This window comes from Ptychodera flava, chromosome 13 (assembly GCF_041260155.1).
Source record: "Ptychodera flava strain L36383 chromosome 13, AS_Pfla_20210202, whole genome shotgun sequence".
NCBI classification, from domain to species: domain Eukaryota; kingdom Metazoa; phylum Hemichordata; class Enteropneusta; family Ptychoderidae; genus Ptychodera; species Ptychodera flava.
Window position 1 is genome coordinate 40,896,602 of NC_091940.1, and position 25,606 is coordinate 40,922,207.

The window sequence follows — 25,606 nt, forward strand, 5'->3', positions numbered from 1 at the left end:
CCCCCCCCCCCCCCACGAATTTACGAAGCATAAATCAATCATACCTTCTTCTTTGCTTTGCTGTCATTATGGTTTTTTAATAGTTTATGGTATTCCATTGTGAGGGCGCAATTTCTTGCTGTGCTTATCCTATCATAGTAAAACCGTATCATAGCGTTCTGTGTCATCCCATTTACGATTGATGTTTTCCTCTGAGGAGTTCTGAGTTTGTAGTTTTGTACACTAAGAATGTACGTACACTGTCAGACTTTAGTTCAAAAGTCACATGAATTCAAAAAATAATTCCTGTTCTAGGCTTGGCGGCTAACATTCATCTGTCACGTTGGTGTACATTCTATGTCGAGGAGTTCAGTCACCTCCATTTAATGTAGCCACGGATACTATTTTTCTCGGGGCTGCACTGAAGAGCCAGGCATCTGAACTGCAAAGTGATGCTGAAGTTTCACTAGTAAAAATAACCTTCTCATTTCTCTTCCCAAATATTTATACATGCAACTTGTATTGGCCGAGTACAATATCTTACAATATTTTTTCTCAGCACGAAAGTGCTTAAAACCTGTCCGTGCATGTTCCCTTTACATTATCACACGCTTTAAGCTACCTCACTTTAGATGAAAAATCTTCAGCTTCATCGTTTCCTGTTACTCTTAAAATCAGTAATGCAGAGAATGAGCGATGTTTTCCTCAGTAGAAAGAAGTCACACTCGAAATGTCGACGTGAGCATGCGGTAGATGCGACACGGAGGATAAATGTCGGCAAGTAATATTCTTCGGAAACAATTATTAATTATCGCCGTCAATGCTTGTAAAGCCGTCAATGAAAGTTTACATTCCAACTCCAGTAGGAAATATTTCAAAACATAAAAACTAATCGAAATTAATAACTTCCTCTTAAATAGAACGAAGAGGAATACGTGAGTGGAATAAATACTGCATCAAAGGTTAAGACACATACGGAGTACGTGATGTGTGAAATATCTAATGAATAATATTCCAAACCCAATAGTATTTACATTTGGGCAAAACAAGAGAATATGCTATCGTGGAATTTGGAGATGGCAAGACATTGTCTGATTTACCATCGCTGTGACCAAATAGAAAGATGAATAGCAGAATCAGACTCTGAATTTTGATTAGGGAAATGTTAGGGTAGAATGGTTTTCAGCATGTTTAGCTGGATTTACTGGAAATACGTTTACAGGTGGCGGGAACTGTCATGTCAAAGCAGCGAAAAGTAACTTGTTAGTTGTAGGAAACGGTAACTGTGGAGATGAGGAGTTCATTGTCCCTTGATGATGTTCAGTAGAAAATTACAGAAAATTGTGTTATTATAAGTAGTTTATTTGGCAATTTAATTTACATGTTTGTTGATAATCTTCCAGAAATATCGTACAATTACATTTAGTTGAGAACTTTCTAAAATTGTATTAATAATTATGAAGTTGTGATGTTAGATTTTTCTACAAAGGCTGTTTCAGCTACAAATCAAGCAAAGGGCAGTGATTGGGTTGGACTTTGGATTTGTCAGCCACTTTGACTCGTTGACGACATTCATGTGAACATGCAACGTCGACTTCTTGCCTTTCTGTAATAAAATCATTGGTTGTGATTCTTGTGAAACATGAATCGTACAAATGAAAAATTGTACACAAATCGACACCTATTTCAGTCTCTGATTTACGTCACTGAAACATGTGAGAATTCAAGACAACTTGAATAAGCTTACACTCTGAAAATCCGCTTTTCCATGTCACTGTAAAAATATAATATCTGGCCAACTTGCTGGAGACTCGGTGGCGTTACGTTTGAATCAGAAATCTGAGGAAGCCTGTTACAATCATTAAGGCATCGGATTGCAAAAAGTCACGTTTCTACTTATGATCATATCATACTTAAAAGCCAAACACTGAAAAAGTTGAAATCTTCTTTATCACAACAATGATTTTCATCTGTACTTGAAAGAATACTTACAAAAAAGACATGTCAGATTACCCTTGTTAAAATCTTGGAGAGAATTCTAGAAGGAATTTGAAGTGCTACGGCGCCATGAAACATTGATCAAACTCTTACTCAACGTTCTTTGTAGCATAGACAGTATAGATAGAGATTCAGAGTTTCTCTACTGTCTGTGTTTGTACCAACTTCACGTCAAAAGATTAAAGCTGATTTCACGGACTGTTCTTTAACGGTAATTTTCTACTGTTGAAACGTATCATACACACATTTCTATTACGTATAATTGTACCGCCAGACGTTATTCCAGGAATACCTGTGGCGGCCTTTCCCTATGTCTGCCTTCTCTGTACTACGTTTTTATTACTTTAAGATGTCACTTACAAAATTTGTTTACCTTAATGTCCCTCATTTTTATTTGAGATTTTTATTGCAGCCTCCTTTGTCTCAACAACAACAACAACAACAACAACAACAACAACAAATGACCTTACGAAAGAAACAGTAAGAGTAAATATTTATGCAACAGACTAACATTGCACTTTATCTTCGATACTTAATGTAAATGTAGAAGTTTTATAATTTCAAAAACTGTGAGAAAAAAAATCACAAGATTGAAGCTGTTTTTATCTTCTCAACATTGAAGACAGACAGCCTTGTAGAGGCACTTGGCACATTAAGGATCGAGTACAAAGTCTAGATCCAATATATCATCTCTAACGATCATCACAAGTTGTCGTTTGAGATGTCACGTGACCATCAGTCTGTGCGATTCAACCAGAACTGTTCGCTAAAAAGGCGACAAGCTCATTTGTAAATTACTACAGTGAACATGACCTCATTCACTTTTCATGTTGACAGCAATAGTATCATTTCATATAGACTAATGTCAGCTTGTTTTATCGTGCAATTATTATAGGCAACAGTTTAAAATATGATAATTCACGTTTCAAATTCTTATACAAAGGAGGTGTACTTTTTCTTGTGGGTTATACTGTTAAAGGATAGAAACTGTGAAGTTAGTCTAAAAGTATCGGACGTACGTCAGCTGTCATCGACATCACGTATCGACATATTCATAAACACCTTTGACCCAAAACAATAAATAACAAGTGTATAGAGTTTGGTGAGCCACGGCACCCAGTTGCCTTGACTGATTTCTGTAGTCCATTATACGTGTTCCTACATGTCCCGGTCCAAGCAGCATGTCTTCTATGTCTGGTCTGAGATTTTATGCGTTGGCAAAAGTGAAGGATACTTCAGTGAATAAGAAAATTGAGCTTTCATCTCGTGATGGAAGTCAAAAATTTGAAATAACTTGACGCTGATATCCGCAAGATGTCTCCAATTTTCAGGTCGCTTTAAAAGCAGTCAACTAGGATATCATTGTGGTTCCGTTATAATCATAGTAGTTCTGACAATCAGACTAAAGGCTGTGTGGAAAACGTTTCTAGTGAATTAAAATAAAACTCAAATATTACTTTCGACTATTAACGCTGTCCCTTCTCTGGCAACATCTTCGTCGATGACATTGTGTTCTGTAGTTGGCAGTTCCAAGGCCAAGTATTCCTGTATTGAAAAAGACAGCAGGTACTTGTATCAGATGTCTTTGGTTGCGTTGTGATTTCGTATGTTACTATGCATGGAGTAAGCTTACGCGGATGACAACACAATCCATTGCATTGCACCCATTGATGCACGACGGGTCATGTTTCCTTGTCAGGAATACAATCGATGTTTATAAAAAGCGATAAGTATCCGATCGAACGGTATAAACAATGCTTTGTGAACGGTATGCCATTCATAAACAGAATATATATTATCACATGCCTCGTATATCGAACGTTGCGCTCCATAGGATTTAATGGTAACTTGTGCGAAATACAACCGGAACTGATTTCAATTTGACAACTCCGGGATTCAAAAATGATCAAATTACATGTTTTACAGAGGAAATACTGTTTTTATAAAATTATGCATAAAATATTGATAAACTGTGTAACAGTGATAAAATATATCAATGTGCCCTTCGATGATGAAATCATTCTGTTTTTTCAACAGATTTTCTCCTAACATGGATAATTGTCATTTGCATGTAAGCCCAAAAATTTGGAGTGATATTTATGTAACGGAGGCATGTGATAAAAACATTTTAGCCCTAACATGGGACTGAACCCTCAACGCAGGAGACCATTTTCCCTTCTTACGTCCGGCCAATGGTCACCTACTCTTAGGCACAGTCCCTGTCGGTGACGAACAGGTCAAAATTTGCGTAGACTGGAACTTTGAAAAAAAGATGAACGAGAGCGCACAACGACAAATGGCGATTTTGTGCTGCAAAAGTGCATCAACTGCCGAGATTTCTTCGAAAGATGATTCTTTTACTTTTCCAGACAGCGACGACCTTAATAAATGTTTGAATGTTACAAATATCCTAGCATCCAATGAATTTTCAACGGGACATATGCAATGTTGATGGCATACCCTTACCTCTGGAAAATACCCTGACATCTTTTCTTGATTTTAAAACTAAGATTTCAAATATATTTTCTTTTATACCTATGTGTTTGTCTATCATGTTCCGCTATTTTCATATTGTGCAGAATTCTTGAAAGTGTTGTATCGATATATAAAATACAATCAACTTTCCAAAAATAACTGTAAAGATTTTAGCCCCTGTATGATTGCTATTCCGTTGAATCTTAATACGTCAAAGATTGCAGGATAATTTGACTGGGAAAACATTACCTCAGTGGACGCTTCCGACAGTAAGTCATCCAGCTGCGGAACTAAATCTGAAAAGTTTGGTCTGCCCTCAGGAGACGATGTCCAACACCTACACATAATGTGATAGCTAACCAAGAAACAATACAGGTAATTATGGAAACAGAAATATAAATATGAGAGAGAGAGAGAGAGAGAGAGAGAGAGAGAGAGAGAGAGAGAGAGAGAGAGAGAGAATAAGTGAGTGAGTGAGAGAGATCTGTTTACTCATCGTCCGCTTTCACTGGTCTGTTACTTCCCACAAACTACGATTTCGGGGAGCATCCAGCTGCCCGTACAAAAGACCTTGGCAAGCGAAGATGCCGTTTACTTTACACTACCAACATGTAGACGTACGCAGGGTTTGACATGCACCGCCTGCTGTCAAAAATTTAATTACGACATGGTTAAGACAAACAAAGGTTTACATACATTTCAGTCGGACATCCTTTAGGACAGCTCATTCTTTTCCCAGATTTTAAGAAATCGAACATAGCTTCCGGAGTTACACTGGGATATGGCGTGCCTCCCAGCGTCATTATTTCCCAGAGTATGACACCAAACGCCCATACGTCACTCTTTGTTGTGTAAATCCCATCAAATAAGGCCTCTGGTGACATCCATTTTATTGGCACCCTTCCCTGTACACATGGTGATGTATTTGTAATAAAGTTTGATGATTAATTAACTAATTAATAAACATTTAGATAAGGATGTCACGTGTAGCTTACGGCAGTGAAGATAGCGATAATCCTTAGAAATGGTATCTTTTTTGACAGCTAATTTGAACCATAGACTGTAGATTCTAGGAGCTATATTTCAAAATAACTACCTGAATCACCAATATCAGTGATATCTTTTTTCCAAATCTAATGATGAGTCGTTATCATATTATTTTCATACAAAACAATGCTAATTAGTACATTTTCAATGTAAGATGTTTCTAGATGTGTATGATTGCTTAAAATATTGCCTATTACGAAGATTTTCAAACACAGAAAAGTAACGCTCTCCTCGTTATGTGTGTATCGTTAGTATCTGTCATCTTATCAGCTGTCACTGTGTCATAGTTATTAACGAAAAACAACAGCTGACGTAACAATCGCATGAGTGTTAACACAAGGGAGTAGCTCAACAGTTTCCAGATCTTGTGGTGTTGTATTTGTTGCTACTGTCTTTGAGAATCTAACGAAATCAGGCAATAATCTCCTGCATCTTGAAACAATGTCTGTAACTGAATTGGCAATGATGTCAGGAATTTATGTATCCCATGTTCAAACTTTCGCTCTTAATATATGTGTATACGCCCATCTGTGTCTCCTGATATTCATCACAACGCCAAGAATTCTTTTTGACTCGGTCCTTCTGTAGGACACGATCAGTAAGCATGGAAAAGAATTATCAAAGTCCATGATTCAACTTATCTTGAGCGCCAACATTTACTCACTAACAGCGGTAACATAAACCCATCAACAGTTACCCATCAATAGCGTTATCTTGGGTTAAATGGAAAAATAACCAAAAAAAAAAGAAAGAAGTGAATGGCGACAATCACACATTCATGCAAGATTGGCATGACACCACTCTTTATGGCGAAATGTTTGATTAAATTATTCTGATTTCCCCCTGTATTGTATGTGATTGGTTTGTACAACAAATACTGGCCAACAGCTGGAAAGGTTTACCACTACAAATTTAATGGTGTAGGTTTCACCGGCATTATGAACCGGCAAAGACTGAAAATTCTTGTGGAATAAATTACCCGTACCTTAGAATGTTTCTTGTAGTAATTGTCATTATGTAAATCTCTGGCTAAACCAAAATCTGCAATCTTTGCCACATGTGAGTCAGCAACGAGGATATTTCTAGCAGCAAGATCTCTGTGAATACACTGAATGATATTGACAGTACAGTGAGCTGTCGGTTCAATGCTCCAACAAAATTGTTAAAGCTGATAACAATTATAAATAATTGTTAATATATAAAATATACATACATATCAATAATCTTATGTACTTGTGGAATAATGTGGCTCACCTTATGCTGATTAATTCGCACGAATAATTTTCATTAAAACTTTGAAAGACTGATTATTTAGGGGCATCACAATATTTACCTTTAATTTATTATTACATATTTTTATATATAGGTTACAAACATTTTAGTAAAAGGAAACTTCTTCATGGCGTGTGGCCTACTATTTGTTGCCTCGAAGTTCGTGGTTGAGTGTCGAACATCACGTGGTTATGGCGTCATATTGGGCATTGCTAAGATTTGTCCATTAGTTTTACACACTCAAACTTGAAAATATTGCACTCTAGAGTAACTGTTTATTTTTTCAGTTTTGAAATTGTATATGCAACATTACAGCTTCTACCCGCATCATATTGAGCCACAAAGACTTAAGATATCAACGAATTTAAAGCTTTGAAATTTGAAATGTTGTTTGGGATTTCATTTTCTTGCAGCTTATCTGTTAGCCATTGGATTAGCATGTCATAATTTACACTCCATGACGTCACAATAAACTGATTTACAACTCCGTTGAAAATCAAACACTAATATCACTGTAGGCTTGGAAATGTTCCCAAATTGATGGATTACACAGATAATTGAGTAATATTTATTATAGCTTTAGGGGATTTAGTTCATCAGATGCTGACATGAGTGAAAGACTAAAGCAAAGTACCCAGAAAATGTTTACAGCGAAAAGATATTTAGACCATAGACAGTAGGGATTGTTTCTCTACTGTCTAGATTTAGACCTAAGAATAAAAGACAATAAGGGGACCGTTGTGAATGCAGACAAAAGAAGTGACAAAATAGCTGTAATAGAAACATCACGAGCAAAACTGACGACCAGAACTACCCAGTTGCGAAATGTGCAAGAAATCCACAGTCTTGGTTACGTACAAAGTGGGTGATGGCCATTAGTTCATCTACTCATAGACTGTAGAGAAATGATCTACTTCTCTCAAATTGATTACTGTAATGAAACCATAGTGCATTGTCTGGTGTCATGAATGAAATCATTATGGTTGATGAGAATGACATCGGTTATTTGCTCTTCCACCATACGGGGCTTGTATGTGACTTTTACATAACTGGTGGATCTATATATATTTGACTCTTTCTGCCTGCTCCTTCTGAAAAGAATTAGTGTGCACTGCATCACGGGACAGGACGGCTGTGTATAATTAAGCTGAATGTGTGTCTTGTTGGGAAACAGTCAGACTGGTACTGTAGACACAGGTACTTGTTTATGCTGCTGGTTTCCGAGAAAACCCTGTCTGAATAGTCTGTGTGTGTGATTTAGAGAAACACGGTAAAACATCAGTTCTAGACAATGATTTTAGAGATACGACTTCCATAAATTTTGGCATTCAATTTGGAAAAATTCTGGCGGTTGGGAAAATATATTATTGTAGTAATGTTGGTTCATTCAACAAATTCAAGCTCATCTACTTTTTTGCAATTCACTTGTTTTTATGGCTGATTTGTAATATTGCGACTTTCAGCTATAGGGCACCTAACACTTTTGATAAATTTGAACATAATGTTTTTAAGTCTGGACTTAAAACACATTTATTTTTAGAAAGTTCTTAATGCTATTTTTAGAGTTTTTTAGATTGTAGCAACATTTTATCAACTCACTGTGCTGTACAGCGCCTGTACAGCGCCTTGAGATGTCTTTTTTACATGGAAGGCGTTTTTTAAGAAATAAATATTATTATTATTATTACTACAATTAAAAGAACATATTCCTTCCAAGTTAGTTCCAATCGTGTTTCGTTTTTTTTGGGTCATGAAAGCTGATGTGAGAGGAGGAAACCGAGATTTTCCATAGATACTTAAAAATAGGAAGTAAAATTTAGTTGCTCAGATGGCGGGAGTAAGAGTTTGTGTTTTCATGTGGTCATTATTGATCCACGTTGTAGGGTAGTATATTTGTCATACCTTCCTTACCTTCACGGATGCTAAAAAATCCACGTTGTAGGGTTATATTTGTTATATCTTACCTTCATGGATGCTAAAAAATCCATACCACGCGCAATTTGAAAGGAAAACGAAATTAAATCTTTATGAGTGATCTGCCGCGACGCGTCCGCCGGAACATTTTCATAATGCCCTGTCCATCTTCTCAGACGCAGAAAATCACGTAGGTTGCCATGGCAGGCAAATTCAAACAGCAGTAACAAAGGGCCTGTTCCAGAATGAGAATATACAATGGAATTGATTAGAAATTGGTGACCACTTTCTTTAGTAGACTCCAGGACTCCCTGTCATGCTTTCAACCTTTGCAATTATTTCTATTGTGTCAGTTGATACATCTTTTGTATATGAAGTATACCATCGCTGGGTAATAACTGGCAGACAGACATACACAATGATAGACGCTAAGACAAGCGAGCCCCGTCTTGCTTAATAGTTTCGGCAATTGCTTAAAGCACAGAACCGAAGCTATATTTCCCCTTCTGACACTTGGAGAAGAATACGTGTTAACCTGTCAGTACACTCTCGTAAATCATATTTCGAATAAGAAGAAATGTCTTTAAGATAATTTGCATTTAGATGTTAAGCACATCTTTTCCGACTGAAAACGGCACATTTCGATTAATAAAGGGACATAGCAGTCCATGGGAAAAAATGAGAATAACTTTATTACACTTGTTTCCGATTTGTTCCGATTGAACAACAAGATGTTGTTAGAGTTGACTTTGTTCCAGTCAAGTTCAATAACTGATACATTTTTGATCCATTCCCCAACTCAAATCTGTAAACAGACAAAATTCAATATTTTTACAAATTTTAACTTGTCGTTTCATCTCCTGTTTGGAACGGTTTAGATTTTTACTCACCTCCCAACGTACAGCAACCAAGCAAACTAATGACATTTATATGTTTTCCAAGTTTCTTGGCGTATTCCATTTCGGCAGTCATAGCCCTTCTGTCTTCGTCGGAGGAGTGTACTTAATATAGACAATGCAAACAACATCAATAAATGGTAAAAATATGTAAAATACTTTTACATTCTGCCGAAAATATGACGAGTAAGTTTTAATAGGTTTTCCGACAGTTTTATGACAACTTTTGACAAATTGCAAAAGAACATCGGGGTTTCTTCATGATAAATACGATCAACTCATGTGTCACATGGCAACTCATATCTTAGATTAGAACTACTTCAGACAGTTCTTTTAGATCATAATAAATTCTGTAGAGTGACTTCAAATTGATTGAACAATTACTGTACCTTTCAGCATTTTCACAGCTACCGTCGTTTTCTTTTCATTGGGTATAATACCACTTGCCTCTGCCTTGACAACTTTGCCGAACGCTCCTTGTCCAATGACTTCACCAAATTGTAACCTAGCATTAATACACAAACCAGATACTCTACAAACTATCGGCAAATAGAAATTTAGTTTATCTATTAAGTGGTCTTAAGGCTAACACATTTACAATTACTACTTTCTACATCGTCGTTGTTAATTGTCAGGCTTTCCCAGACATTTGTTTTCTCTCCCTCTCACTCCCTCCCCTCTCCCTCTCTCTTCTTTTGTACTTGCGTATGTACGTATATGTAATAGATAAGTGTATGTGTTATTATTTCATAACTAAAGCTAAGTTCATTTTACCTGTTACGTGGGAATTCCCAGGCATCGCCGTTTTTGCTCGGCTTAGTGTGATCTGCATACACGTGTGTATAGCTCGGATGTCGTTTGCCATTTGGTAAATCGTAGGTATTATCGAAAGCAATACCAGTTGATCCCTGTAAAGTGTAGGGATATGCATGGTAATGTTTCTTGATCTAAAATATGATCTGTCGCCGCTGTGGGACTTTGACTTCTCAGAACATGTGAGTGCCCAGGACTGCACGTGTACACATAAGCTTACAAATTTTATCATAATGACAGATTTTGCGCAGATTTGCTTTTTCGTCATCTCAGACAAATATTGGGAGAGGATCCATATCTTAACTTTGAACTTTTAAAAGGATTCACTGTATGAGATGAAATGGTATTTTGTATAAGTTAACAAGGTATTTGAATGGCTACACAAGTCTGAGCAACTAAGACGCCGCTATAAAACATACAAGTTTGGTTTACTGTTAATGTGAGGACATTTAGTAACTTGTAAACTTCTAAAATATTAATCTGCATCAATGTGGTATGGTTTGGTTTTACATGGACACATTGCGCATGTCCGTAATTAGCTTTGATCGCAAAGCTACGTCACTACCTACCAGCCTGTACATATTAGATGCATTTGCAAATGATCTTGTCAGTCGTAACCGCTGCTGCTTCCTTCTCCTTCCGATATATTTTGTTATGAGGAGCGTAGCTGCCGTAGCGATGATGATGAGAATTAGAAGAGGAATAACAACATTTACCGCCAAATCTTTACTTCTTCCCTTTGAGGAGTCGCTCCGTTCTTGAAGTACACTTGTCATCGCTGAAACGGAAAAAACAACATTTCAGTGACAGACATAGTATTTGAATTGTTTGATGATTTTCAAGGATATTTTCAAGAGCGCAGCAACCTCGTGCTAGCCTCAAAATTCTACTGTTTGAAGTGCGGGGAATTTACAATGGGCTTGCGTACGAGCGATGCATGCACAATTGTAAAAAGGCCACGCATACATACCAGGGTGAACGGTATAGGGTTCGGTTAAGGAAGACTTCAGGCATGCACACTCAACATGTTAAATGATGTCGCACTTTTGAACATACTCTGCTGTCCAGACGCTTACCTGTCTACGTGTTAAACATCACGAATGCGCATGCCCATATCTACATCGTGACTGTCATATATACATCAATACTTCATTGATGAAGTCTCTGTACGTATCAAAAATAACACAAAATACAATTCTCTAAATATCTATAAATATTAAAGTGGAGAGAATTCACCGAGAGTTGGACGGCGTACAGTCATGGTGTAGACTTAGACATGCGCACTCATGATGTTTCAAAATGTTGCATTATGTAGACAGTTATATTGTGCCAGTCAGGTACCGTAGTCTCGTTAACCGCGCAATAAACGGAAGAAGTCATTGATGAGATTAGTATGTGAGAAGGTGACGTCATTATCTTTTAAAGATCCATTAGCTGTAACTTTGGTCATTTTCTAAATTTTGTTTGTTCTGTGTATCAGTGCAGTTTCTGGTTTGAATCCCTGAACCATGGAGAAATTCCTAATATTTAGCTCATAAATATACCCAATATGAGTATAATCTGCATTGTTGTTTAAATTTTGTATTCAGGTCCGGACTAGAATACATTTATCAACAATAACAATGGTCATTTCACATACACAGGCTGTGTTGGCAAGCAGGACACTAGGCATTGGTCATGATGAACGGATTATAGTACAATTCTGTAGTTGATACATTGAAATAGAGAAGTTAAAAATTAGTCAATGAAGAAAGGACCAATATGCTCTCTTAAAATTGGCACGCCCTATGGAAGCCGTATACTCATATCAAAGCCAAGAAACCATATTTAATCGAATAACTGGGATACTGATAAAAACATTTGCGGCTTCCTGTCTGGGAAAGCCATAGCCATAGGAAAATCTGCCAAATGAATCGGAGCGGCAAATTAGGTAGGTCTTCAATTGAAAGCGATGTCGGCAATTTCAAATAGAAAACGGCGTACGGTTTACAAATAGCATCCGATAAGTGATTAGTTTACCTAAACTCCTGGTCACGAACAGATCTTGATGTTCGTTTGCTGAAGTCATATATCCTGAATAGCATCAAATTGCCAAAATTTAAAATCTCATGTATGCGGAGTCCGTGTTATGTAGAACCACGCTAAGTGGAGACACTGCGGGCAAGTTTATTGTGTGCATAGTAGCATTTGAAACGGCGTTAATAATTTCCCTGATCAGGGCACAGATTATTCAAGATTTGACAATAGAAGGATATTTAACATTGTTATGTAGGTCATTTACCCCACATCATCATGACCTGAGTTCAATTAGTCTAGAACATTCTCAAGGTCACTGCCCTTGATGACCTAACAACCTTGAATTCAATTAGTCATGTTTGGAATGTTCTGGAAAGTTGATTAGTTGTGTAAGGGAGATAATTTAGAACAGTAATTAGCATGTCAATAAAAGTTCTAGATTGTTCTTATATGCCTTTATAAAAGGGACGTGCTCAGCTTCCAGTCAGACTTTTGGGATCGTGTCTCTTGTGTGTTACTAAACTCCAGCAGTAGTCATTCTCAAGACTTTTCAAGACCTTCACTGCCAACGCTGGATTTATACTGTGGACTTTGTGCAACTACAAGCCTGCAAGCCGAAGGACTGTTCATTCATCCGACTGACTGTTACAACTCTGAGACTGGAGCTTTGCCGTCCCAGCTGAGATAAGTAGTCTGTACACTTTTAAAGCTTGTATTTTATCCCTGACTTAGCAATTAGTTTTATTTTTGTAATAAATTTTGTTTAAACGTAAACTGCTGAGTTCACCCTTTTGTTCGTTTTCTCTGCACGTAACAAAATTGGGGGCTCGTCCGGGAGACGAATATTTTGAGCCGTTTGACAACATTTTGACAGCTTTTCAAAACTACTATATACTGTGAACTCAGCGAAATTTAATCATGGCGGAATTTAAACCAGAGGAAATGGATGACCTTGATCAGGACACATTTGATTCCCTCAGAAAAGACAACCTCATAACACTGGCAAATTTCCTTAAAGTAGAAGTCAAAAGATCTATGCGCAAGCGAGAAATTCAATTCAAGATTGCAAAACATTTAGTTAATTCTGGCCATTTTGAAGAGTCTGCCTTAAAAGATTATGAGCCTGAGTCTTCCTTCGAACTCAAAAAATTAGAATTAGAAATTCAGGCAGATTTGGAGCTTAAAAAATTGGCATTAGAAAAAGAAAAAATACAAATGCAATTACAAATGAAAGAAAAAGAATTGCAAATGGAAGAAAGACAGAAAGAAAAAGAAAGGCAGGAAAGATTAGAAATGGAAGAAAGACAGAAAGAGAGGGAATTGGAAATGAAAGAAAAAGAATTGCAAATGGAAGAAAGCAAAGGGAGAAAGAAAGAGAGGAAAAAGAAAAGGAAAGAGAATTAGCAGAACACCGACTGCAGTTAGAAATGAGACGTTTAGAGCTTGGAAAGTCAGGAAAATCTTCCCTTCAGACAATTTTGACATCACTAAGCATTTCAGGTTAGTTCCCCCTTTCCAAGAAAAGGATGTTGATAAATATTTTCTCCATTTTGAGAAAATTGCTCAGAGTCTGAATTGGCCTAAGGAGTCCTGGTCTATGCTTTTGCAGAGTGCTTTGGTGGGTAAAGCCAGAGAAATTTACATTCAGTTGTCAGTAGAGCAGGCTTCAGATTATGATTCTGTGAAGGAATTAATTCTCAAGGGCTATGAGTTGGTGCCTGAAGCTTACCGTCAGAAATTTAGGGATTGTGAGAAGGTGAAAGATCAAACTTATGTTGAATTTGCTCGAACAAAAGAACAACTGTTTGATCGTTGGTGTTCTTCGGAAAAGGTCAGTCAGAATTATGACAAATTACGACAACTTGTTTTGATTGAGGAATTTAAAAGGTGCATCCGGAGTGACATCAAGACGTTTATCAATGAACAAAAGGCAGATACATTAGAGGTTGCTGCACGTTTGGCCGATGATTATTCATTGACCCACAAATCTTCATTTCTCAGCAAACCATCCCAGTCCTTTTCCTACAGAAACAATGCAGGTAAATTTAACTCCTCCTTTTCATCCAAGAATTTTTCAAAGGAGAGTAGGAAATCAAATGACAACAGTTCACAAAATTCAAGTAACACTTCCACATCATCAGATCCAAAGTCTCAATCTCCTTCTGAAAAACAGTTTGGTACACTTTCTTGTAATTATTGCAAGAAAGACGGCCATTTAATGTCAGAGTGTTTCAAATCAAATTGAAAAGAAAACGTGAAGGTCAAAGTGGTCAAAGTGGATCTAAGCCCACCGGCTTTATTTCTTCATCAACTCAATTAGAGTCTAATAATGTGTGCAACACATTTTCTGAGGTTAAACCCCTCTTATCCCCAATTAATGAGGTCAAGGTCAATTCTTCTCAAGATAGCATTATGGGTATTTTCGAACCATTTATTCATGATGGTTTTATATCACTTTCTAGTGATTTTTCTTCCGCTACCCCTGTCAAAATTTTAAGAGATACCGGGGCTTCCCAGTCTCTTTTGTTGGCAGATACCCTGCCGTTTTCTGAAAAGTCATTTTCAGGTTCTAAAGTTCTTATTAAGGGGGTAGATTGTAATGACTACATAACTGTTCCTCTCCATAATGTCTATTTGTCTTCGGACTTTGTTTCTGGACCTGTGACTTTAGGTATTAGGCCTTTTTTGCCTTTTGAAGGGATTCACCTTCTTCTTGGAAACGACCTTGCTGGGGACAAGGTCATTACTAATCCACTTGTGACTGATAATCCTAGTTTAGATCAAAATCCAGAGCCAATAGAGGAAGACATTCCCGGCCTTTTCCCATCATGTGCCATTACTCGAGCCATGTCAAAGAAAACTTCTGAGAATCAAAATACTCTCAAAAATAATGTCACAGATGTTGACTTAAATGACACCTTTCTCAGTCAGGTGTTTGACACGGAGCATTCCGTTATCCCTCGTGGATTTGAAACTTCCAGTAAAACTTCTGCTGACCCAAGTCAGACATTTTCTAGATCAAATCTCATTGCAGAACAACACAAAGACCCAGATATTTTGTCTTGTTTGACAGGGTAGATGATGAAGATAAAACTTCAGATAGCTCTGTTTCCTATTATACAAAATCTGGTATTCTCATGCGTAAATGGAGACCTCCAGACGTTTTGGTTGATGACGATTGGGCTATAAAACATCAAATTGTGGTTCCAAAGCCCTATCGTGCTGAAATATTGCGCCTGGCCCATGAAACGCCCTGGGCTGGTCATTTGGGAGTAAGGAAAACTTATCATAAAATTCTCAGTCACTTTTATTGGCCTAATCTCAGGCAGGATGTAGCACATTTCTGTAAAACTTGTCACACATGTCAAATGGTAGGAAAGCCAAATCAGACCATTCCAAAGGCCCTTTACAGCCAATTCCTGCATTTCAAGAACCATTTAGTAGGATACTAATAGACTGTGTTGGGCCCTTACCAAAAACAAGATCAGGAAATGAGTACATGCTGACAATAATGTGTACATCAACTCGGTTCCCAGAAGCCATACCACTGAGAAATATAAAGACAAAGACTATAGTGAGAGCTTTAGTCAAATTTTTCACTTTATTTGGCCTCCCTAAATGTGTCCAGTCCGATCAAGGCTCCAACTTTATGTCTGGAATTTTCAACAAGTAATGGATCAGCTAGGCATTAAACAGTATAGGTCATCCGCCTATCATCCAGAAAGTCAGGGTGCTCTTGAGCGATTTCATCAAACTTTGAAAAACATGATTAGGACCTACTGTTTTGACACAGAGAAGCAGTGGGATGAAGGAATTCATTTTCTGCTCTTTGCTGTTAGAGAGTCAATTCAGGAGTCTCTGGTTTTAGCCCATTTGAGCTTGTATTTGGACATACAGTCCGTGGCCCACTTAAGCTCGTTAAAGAGAAATTCCTATCAGACGATGATGATTGTCTGAATATTTTGCAATATGTGTCAGATTTTCGTACAAAACTCTCTAAAGCATGTGAATTAGCCAGAGAAAATCTTGAGTCATCTCAGCAGTCAATGAAAACCAAATATGATAAAAGCACCTCAAAACGGAAGTTTAAACCAGGTCAAAAAGTTCTTGTCCTACTTCCAATTCCTGGCAAACCACTCCATGCTCGTTACTTTGGGCCATACCTAATTGATAAGAAATTGAGTGATTTAAATTACATCATAATAACACCTGACAGGCGAAAACAAAAACAGCTATGTCACATAAATATGCTTAAACCATATTTGGATAGGGATAATCCTACTATAACTCAGCCTGTCAGTACAGTCAGTTCTGGCCATTATGAAGATAGTGATACTGAAACTGACTTGAGTGAAAATACTCTAAACTCAAAGCTGGGCTCGGTCAAGCTTCAGAACTCAGAAATCCTGGAGAAGCTGGAGTCTACAAAGTTGGCACACCTCCAGCCAGAACAACAACAACAGGTGAAAGAACTGCTCCACGAATATAAACACCTGTTTCAAGATGTTCCAACGAGGACAAACGTCATCTATCACGACGTTGATGTTGGGGACAGTAAGCCTGTAAAACAACATCCATACAGACTGAATCCAACAAAAGCGAAATATCTCCAGGAAGAAGTCAAATACCTGCTGGACAATGACTTTATTGAACCCAGTAAAAGTAACTGGAGTTCGCCGTGCATACTTGTTCCCAAATCAGACCACAGTTATCGTATGTGCACGGACTTTAGGAAGGTCAACACTTTAACAAAGACAGACACTTTCCCAATCCCGAGGATTGATGACTGCATCGACCGAGTGGGAAAAGCCAAGTATGTGACGAAATTTGACCTACTGAAGGGATTTGGCAAGTCCCTCTGACGGATCGTGCTCGTGAAATATCCGCCTTTGTTACACCAGACGGATTGTTCCAGTACAAGGTGATGCCATTCGGAATGAAGAACTCTCCGGCAACGTTCCAACGGATGATCAACGACGTCATATCCGGGCTAGACGGGTGTGCAGCCTACGTTGACGACGTCGTCCTGTATAGTGACACCTGGGAGGAACACATCAAGCTCATGCGGAAGTTCCTTGAGAGACTGAGCAAAGCAATGTTGACTGTCAACCTTGCCAAATCTGAGTTTGGTTGGGCAAGGGTAACTTACCTCGGACATACTGTAGGACAGGGTGAGGTAAAACCTGTTGATGCCAAAATCAGTGCCATTTCAAGTTTTCCCATACCAAACTGCAAACGACAACTGATGCGCTTTCTCGGTATGGCTGGTTACTACAGAAAATTCTGTCCAAATTTCTCCACAATTACTGAGCCTTGACTAACTTACTTAAAAGAAAGTAAAGTTGTTTGGTCAGAGCAATGCCAACAGGCATTTGATACACTTAAAGCCATACTGCAAAGTGCCCCAGTGTTGTCTGCACCAGATTTCACTTTGCCATTCAAATTAGCTGTAGATGCTAGTGATACGGCTGCTGGTGCTGTTTTATTGCAAGAGGATAGTCATGGTGTAGATCATCCTGTTTGCTATTTTTCACGCAAATTTAACAAATCCCAGAGAAACTACTCTACAATTGAAAAAGAGTGTTTATCTTTGATATTAGCTTTACAGCATTTTGAAGTTTATGTTACTTCTTCAAATCAGCAATAGTGGTTTTATTGATCACAACCCTCTTGTTTTTCTGCAGAAATTTAAAGGCAAAAATCAGAGATTGCTAAGATGGAGTTTAATGTTACAGGAGTTTAATCTTGACATTAGACATATCAAAGGCAGAGACAATTTAATTGCAGACTGTCTCTCTCGTATTTAGAGTTTATTGTTGTTCACTTTCAAGAAATTTTATTGTTGTTCACTTTCAAGAAATTTTACTTTAGAGTAAAACAAAATTTGAGTACTTAAATCTTTTTCAAGATTACATTTGTAAAAGAAAGATTTTTCTTTGAAAAATTTCTTTTTTTGAAGAGGGGGTGTGTTATGTAGGTCATTTACCCCACACTCATCATGACCTGAGTTCAATTAGTCTAGAACATTCTCAAGGTCACTGCCCTTGATGACCTAACAACCTTGAATTCAATTAGTCATGTTTGGAATGTTCTGGAAAGTTGATTAGTTGTGTAAGGGAGATAATTTTAGAACAGTAATTAGCATGTCAATAAAAGTTCTAGATTGTTCTTATATGCCTTTATAAAAGGGACGTGCTCAGCTTCCAGTCAGACTTTTGGGATCGTGTCTCTTGTGTGTTACTAAACTCCAGCAGTAGTCATTCTCAAGACTTTTCAAGACCTTCACTGCCAACGCTGGATTTATACTGTGGACTTTGTGCAACTACAAGCCTGCAAGCCGAAGGACTGTTCATTCATCCGACTGACTGTTACAACTCTGAGACTGGAGCTTTGCCGTCCCAGCTGAGATAAGTAGTCTGTACACTTTTAAAGCTTGTATTTTATCCCTGACTTAGCAATTAGTTTTATTTTTGTAATAAATTTTGTTTAAACGTAAACTGCTGAGTTCACCCTTTTGTTCGTTTTTCTCTGCACGTAACAACATGTACACAAATGCGAAAAGTAAGCCACGGTGTTCAAGAAAGGCGTGTAACTGTTTTCTTTATATTAGGATTGGATGTCCCTGTCACTGTTCATAGCATTTCATCATTGTAGTATAACATTGCAAGGAAGACTGAATGTTTTTAAAAAAAATAACAGAAAACACGAGCAAGGTATCTGTTGACCTACTTGATTGGATGGCGCTTGCTACAGATAACCATGCACTGTTGAAATCCGAGCCCTCTAGGCTAACCGGAAAGCAGGTGTATAATCCGGAATCTGCAAGCGTGACGTCATAGAGTGTCATCTCCACATCTCCCTAAAACATCGGCAAATCATGAGAGCAAATAATTATAATAGATGATACCCCTTTACTAGTAAAACTCGTCATTTTCAAATTTTGACACCGCGGGATTTCTATCCCGTATTCACGTTCGTTGTGGTACCATAGCTGATAAGCCGGATTCTCCAAGAGGTGACGTATGCGGTCGAAGCAAATCAGACAACCTAATTTATAGAAATGATTATGTCATCATATTATCGCTAAATAATTGAAGTATTGGGAAGAACTATACTGAACCGCAGAAACATCGGACATTTGATAAATTTACCCACTGGAGAGTGTTGTACACAGTAATGTGGGTCCTAATGGGTCAGCATATACAATGTGACGGGCTACAATTAGAAGGTGTGAGCATTTTCTACTTACCTCAAATATACACTCCATCACCTTCTTTGAAAATAATTGCTCGATAAACGAGCTTAGGTTGGTCGTGGGAGTGACTGGTAGTGCGTCCTGAACTCCAAAAGAAGAAAAGTTCGCAGAGGAAATGCACAAGGCATTAATGTACTTCATTTGAAGTCATCGATAAACACAACATGTGACTGCTGATTCGCAATAGATTACAGACATCTTAACGCATTCACGTATTTGTTAATCTTCTATCGCAAGGCTTGGAAAGCTAAATCCTTGTTTGAAAAAGTTTTCGATGGAAATATAGATGTAAGGATAAATCACGGAGCATTTTTCTGCAATTATAAAATCAAGTCATATCCATTTCCTTACGTCATAATGTCCTATTACAGTGTTTACTAAATCAAGTAACACACAACAAACAATTGACGAAGAAAATGAGCACACCAAGGACAATAGCACAGTCAAATTCAGGAAAGAAAGTAACTGACTTTAAAAAATCAAACCCAGATGTCAGGTATTTTGAGAAAAGCGAGGATATCCTGCGCCACGTTTGGCGTCCATCATGTGTCAATATTTTATTATAGAAAATGGTCTCAATGCTAACATTTTGAGATAATTCATAAGAATAAAATCACGTGTTCGACCGGCATAGGGGAAAATGCTACAGGGTATAGCATACCTGGAGAGTTTTCATGTGTAATTTTGCATTGTCAGGCTGGTGATGTTTTATCCAGTACGTATACTGTAGAGGCCCGCTATTTTCCACTTCGCATCGAAACGTTACGTTTGTTCCTTCGATCACTGTCTTGTTTTGCGGATAACGTTTATCAACCATAGGTTTGAACGCTGTTCAAAACGGCAATTTGAAAGTTATGTCATTAATTGTATGTAGCAAATGTTTAAAATGATTTCTCAAACACTTGACCTCATGGATTGGTATGCATTCGATGAAAAATACAATTAATGCACGTGGTATTGCATCATATAACTTATCCAAATTTAACGTTTGTTGCATGACCAGAAAGTCTGACTGAGTGAAATTTCTGTATTAAATTAATTTTCGACTATATGTCCCATTGCTACATACAGAAGAAGTTTAACTTTTTGTCTATCTTACGACGTCTCTGGCACTTTTTTACAACATTTCAAAACCCAGTTCCGTCTTCTTAATATTGCTTAATCGATCCTTACGTTTGTTAAAGACGATGAGGTTGTAGGTGAAGTTAATACTGCAAGGTCCACTTTCAACAATACACATGTAATGGCCTTCGTCGCGCTTTACAATGGCTTCCAAGATCAGCTTGTTGTGATCTTTGACCGGCTGTCAAGTGTATAAAGGCGATAAAGAGATTTACCATACTGTAAATGATATAATGCTCGTAGTGAATTGTCGACAAGTTTGTCGATGAAATAGCTCATAGCAGAATAATGATACATTCTGGAGAGAAGTAACAATCAAAGGACAATAAACAAGTTTGATCATAACCGAACAAATATTGGAACATTTAAAGGCGAAGATAATACTAGCTTCAGTTACAGATAGTTATGGAATGAGACTTAGATCCACGGAAGAATATAAGGAATATGTAGCATTGTATTGGTAGGAATTGTGACTGAAAACATATTAGGACATTATTGCAAAACATTATTAATCATTTCAACAAATATGGTGGACACTGATGAGTACTTGTATGTCTAAATGCACTGCCTTCTTACTTTTGTTGGGAGATGACTCATATATGGAATGAAAGTCAAGTTTCAATGTTACATAATATCGGAATAACTTAATAACAAACAACTTTGTCCCCTACGTCTTTTTTGTGAAGATTGAATGAAATGTACCAAAAGTTTATCATTATCAAGAAAGTCATCGAAGAGAATCTTGCATCAGCTTGCCGACATAAGCCAGATCTGGAAACTTAATAAGGTCCCTCCTTGTTATTGATGTTTGCGCTACTCTTGCGCTAAATTTTATGAAAATCCAAATAAGTCTGAAATATGGCACAAAGACGGAACTCAAGTTCTTTAGTTGTGAATTTTGATAAATTCTACGGTCCTGCTTGTGAAACAATTTTTTTAAAGTTCATGTCGAATTGCTGGGTTACGGACTTGTCAACACTGCCTTTATATGTACTATTTCACATTTGAATTTAAGTCAGGAGAACATAGTAACAGAATGCTCCAATAGTGCTTGCCCATCGACCCATGCTAAATGTCATGCATTATACTAAAATGTCCTGTATACTCGACTGCGGAGGGATGTTGTTGCTTCAAAACAGGGACAACATTTGGATGGCCTTGTAATAGGGCCTTGATTTTGACCTTTTATTAAATTTAGTACACATCAGCATTAATACAGCGTAAACGGCTGCTTCACTGCGACTATCATCACCATAGAGATGTACCCTACTCACTGTGACTATCATCACCATAGAGATGAACCCTACTCACTGGGTGATTGCCAATTCTTTGAAAATCCTTCAAGAACTCTCCACCTTTCTCGCTACTCTTCATCCATCTGTGTGTAACGGAGCCGTTTCCACGGACAGGGCAGTTGAGCTCAATCGTGGACATCTCAATCGCTACCTCCGTCTTAGATCCACCCGCTGTCATTAGTTTCCTATCGAAGTACAAATAATAAGCATCACTTCTGTTTGCTTGAAGAGTCGAAGGCGAGGACACTTTTGGGCTTTTGTAAATGCAAGTCTCTTCGATAAGTTTGTCATCGGTATCTGTAACAGAGACAAAGGTGGAATATAAAATGGAAGAATGAAGTTTCCCGAACAGAGAGAGAGAGAGAGAGAGAGAGAGAGAGAGAGAGAGAGAGAGAGAGAGAGAGAGAGAGAGAGAGAGAGAGAGAGGAGAAGAAGAAGAAGAAGAAGAAGAAGAGGAGGAGGAGGAAGAGATAAAGAAGACCGATTGTCCATGAGTTGACTTCCTGTATGTCAACAAAGATCAAAGACTGTTAAGTTGAGGAATCTAATGATAAAGATAGTGCAAGTGTGTCGTTTACAGAAAACAAACGACATCCTTGGTCTGCTGATTTGTCTGCGATTGCATATGTTGACACAAATAAATTAGTTACCGTCGTTATGTGACGACCGTATTCTGGATGAAGAAGTCCCGGTCAAGAAAATGTTGCCTACTACAAGCAACAACCACATCATACCATTGAGAACAGTGGTCGACTCTGCATGTAGTAGCTCTTCCTCCTAGGTAACCTGATCTTGGATCGCCAACCGTTCAAAATTTAAAAACAAGGATGCTGTCGGTGTATTCTACACGTCATATCTGTTTCAGAACGAGAGTATGAATATATCAGTTTTCCCTGTCCCAAGAAATTCACATTTATCAGTATATTATATAATATTATTTTTATAATCCAAACAAGGAACCATATGCCCACGGGTAGGTGACCATTTGCCCTCCTGACGTAGGGCAAATGGTCACCTGCCTCGAGGATACATATTCCCTTGTTTGGGGCTATAATGTTTAATTTTAAGCCTCTCTTGAATAGTTTCACTCCAAATGTTTGGGTTTACTTGCAAATTACAATCATAAACTTTTTTTCAATGTTCGATGAAAATTCATTAAAGAAACAAAGACTTTCTTCCTCGAATGGCGCATTGATCACTGTAATGCGGTTTATCGCTTTTTCATGCATAATTTCCTAAAGCCTAGATTTCCCATGCAAAACACGTAATTTGAACATTTTGAAATCCTTAAGTTGTCAAGTTAAAAACAGTTTTGTACACTTTCAGTCAAATGGTGACTATGCGGCCCACGACGTCATCGATGAGTTACCATGATGTCATAGGGAGCAAGCGACTTTCGATACGAGACATGTAATGAAATATAAATGTCATAATGTTGCTTTCAATATCTACAATTCATAATTTGTGGATGATACGCGCAGCATATGCAGATGCTATTAGCAAATGTAGCGAATAAGCTGATATCAAGAAAATAGATAGGACACAAACTCAATCAAAGCAATGAATATATGAATCAACGGCACCTTGAAAAAATTATTTTTTAGAAAGTTATTTTTTTACAAATTCTGTTCAAGAAAGCGCAGGCATTATTGCAATAACCATTGCTAATTCGATATCGACTATAAATACAGCACTATCAGCTGAATTTTGTTCGCCAAAAACCTGTCTGTTCACATTTCATCCTGACCGATCTCGTTGTCTTTATGGCTTAATATTGTAAGGCTCCCCTCATGGTTTCCATTCAAATTTGTTCAAAATTTTTTAACTAAATATTTCATAATCTAAAGACGCGTACGTTTTCAAACAAACGTTCATCTCATTTGTTCTGTTGCCTTGAAATCTTATTATGTCAGTCTTGTTATGTCATGTCAAAAACTTTCTCATAAGTCTTCTTATGTAACTGCCATGTTCGTATTAAGTAGTTTCAAACATTTTTGATGGAAGGATGTGAAATGTGACATTGTGTGTCCTTAGGCAAATCTTGAAACTTGCGATCACCTTGGCAAGGTCGTTTCCGTATTCGATGGAGTTATCAGATGTCCGCTACCTGTTGCGTGATGCCACGTAGGCATTCCAATCCGATGTTCCTATGTAATATAAAATGATTCGGTTGTATCGGATTATCGTTCCTAAATCGTAATTGAAACTTCCTGATGAAATATCAAGCTTTTCTGTTTCATCCAAACACTGAACAAGGATAGAAAATAGAGCTCAGTCAATGACGCCATGGAAACAGCACAATGACGCTAAAGTGGTTTTACGCATGGAAGAAAACCTTCCACTGTAACCCTACACAAGAAAACAAAGCTGTTAACGAATGGTTAGGGCATTTGATTGAATAGTGAGACACCTATAGATTCCATTCGCAAAGCTTTGGCTCGGATCAATATTTTAACATCCACATAAACCTGGATTTTCCACTCTCATCTGTAAATGAATACGTGATAATACCAATGACTTGAAGACGTAATAACCTAACAATCACTCAAATGTGAGACATCGCAGAAAATCTAATGCCAGTCATTTTGCAAATTAGGAAATTCAAAACTTTGCAAAGGCGAAACGAAATCGGGTACACGGGTGTATTTCTCTTGACGAGGTTTAATAATCTAGGGACAAATCAAGCTAGTAGATTGAATTTCATGTTGTAAATGGACTTAAGAGTAATTCGTCGTGTTTTAGGGTTACTTTTAAAATGAACCGTGCAACTTTGTTTGATATTTCTATGAAAAATAATGTATTCCTTATTCCCGTGAAAGTTATGCTAAAAATAACAACAGTCTGTTTTTTATCCTTATCATGACAACTTTGACCAATCACGTTGATTTTCAAACGTTTGGTTTTCAAATGCGATTTAAAGTAGTTTGGGAGAATTGGGTCATCATATTGTTCAAATTTCTCAAACGTGTTAGGTACTCTATAGCTGAATCGCTATATTACAAATTACTCGTAAAAGGAAGTGTATATTTAAAATGAAAAGCAGATGAGCTTACATTTGCAGATTACACTATCCAATTATTCCAAATTAGTTCCAATCGTGTCAACTTCACTTCTTGTCCTGCTTGTTTCAGCTGAATTCGATGAAAATAAAAGCGGTTTAATGTTACAATCAATACGCCATACGTATTTGCTTTAACTTTGATACATTCTGTTATGATAAATATACTTCTGTAACCTATGGAGATCTTACGTCTATTAAAAAACGACTTATTTAAGGTGGTCACTTTTCTCCTTACGTTCCATCTCTCCCCTGAAATACTCAGCTAAACTTGCACAACATGTTTCTTCTCCGAGTCCCTTAACTCGACGAGTCTTTGTGTTAGTCCCAGCTGATGTTGTGTCTGCTTGCATTTTGATCGTCCTGTCTCATTGTCGAAGACCTGACTTTTTGGCGCGTCTTAATATTATACAAATTGAGGACAGAATAATTTACCTAATCATATTATATAAAATATCAAGATATT

At 37.5% G+C, this 25,606-nt stretch overlaps 1 protein-coding gene across 1 annotated transcript; it reads right to left on the reverse strand.

Moving 5' to 3' along the window:
- Window positions 1–1,321: 1,321 nt before the first annotated feature.
- Window positions 1,322–22,938, reverse strand: LOC139148462 (fibroblast growth factor receptor 2-like). Its single transcript, XM_070719922.1, has 15 exons — window positions 22,733–22,938; window positions 22,099–22,379; window positions 20,839–20,968; window positions 20,327–20,493; window positions 19,660–19,746; window positions 19,140–19,269; window positions 10,964–11,172; window positions 10,356–10,489; window positions 9,971–10,086; window positions 9,576–9,686; window positions 8,736–8,920; window positions 6,485–6,607; window positions 5,149–5,357; window positions 4,702–4,807; window positions 1,322–3,522 (listed from the first exon to the last, which is right to left on the reverse strand). The coding sequence occupies exons 1-15, from the start codon at window positions 22,812–22,814 to the stop codon at window positions 3,424–3,426; spliced, it is 2,169 nt and encodes a 722-aa protein (XP_070576023.1). The 5' UTR covers window positions 22,815–22,938; the 3' UTR covers window positions 1,322–3,423.
- Between the last annotated feature and the right edge of the window lie 2,668 nt (window positions 22,939–25,606).

What these genes read in the sequence shown, in the direction of transcription:
- LOC139148462 (XM_070719922.1), bottom strand. Translation starts at nt 22,814, where the DNA reads ATGATGTGGTTGTTGCTTGTAGTAGGCAACATTTTCTTGACCGGGACT. An exon ending in TGGTTGCTGTACGTTGGGAG is followed by an intron (nt 8,921 to 9,575) that starts GTGAGTAAAAAT and finishes ATTCTGGAACAG; the next exon opens with GCCCTTTGTTACTGCTGTTT. An exon ending in ATTTTTTAGCATCCATGAAG is followed by an intron (nt 6,608 to 8,735) that starts GTAAGATATAAC and finishes AATATCATTCAG; the next exon opens with TGTATTCACAGAGATCTTGC.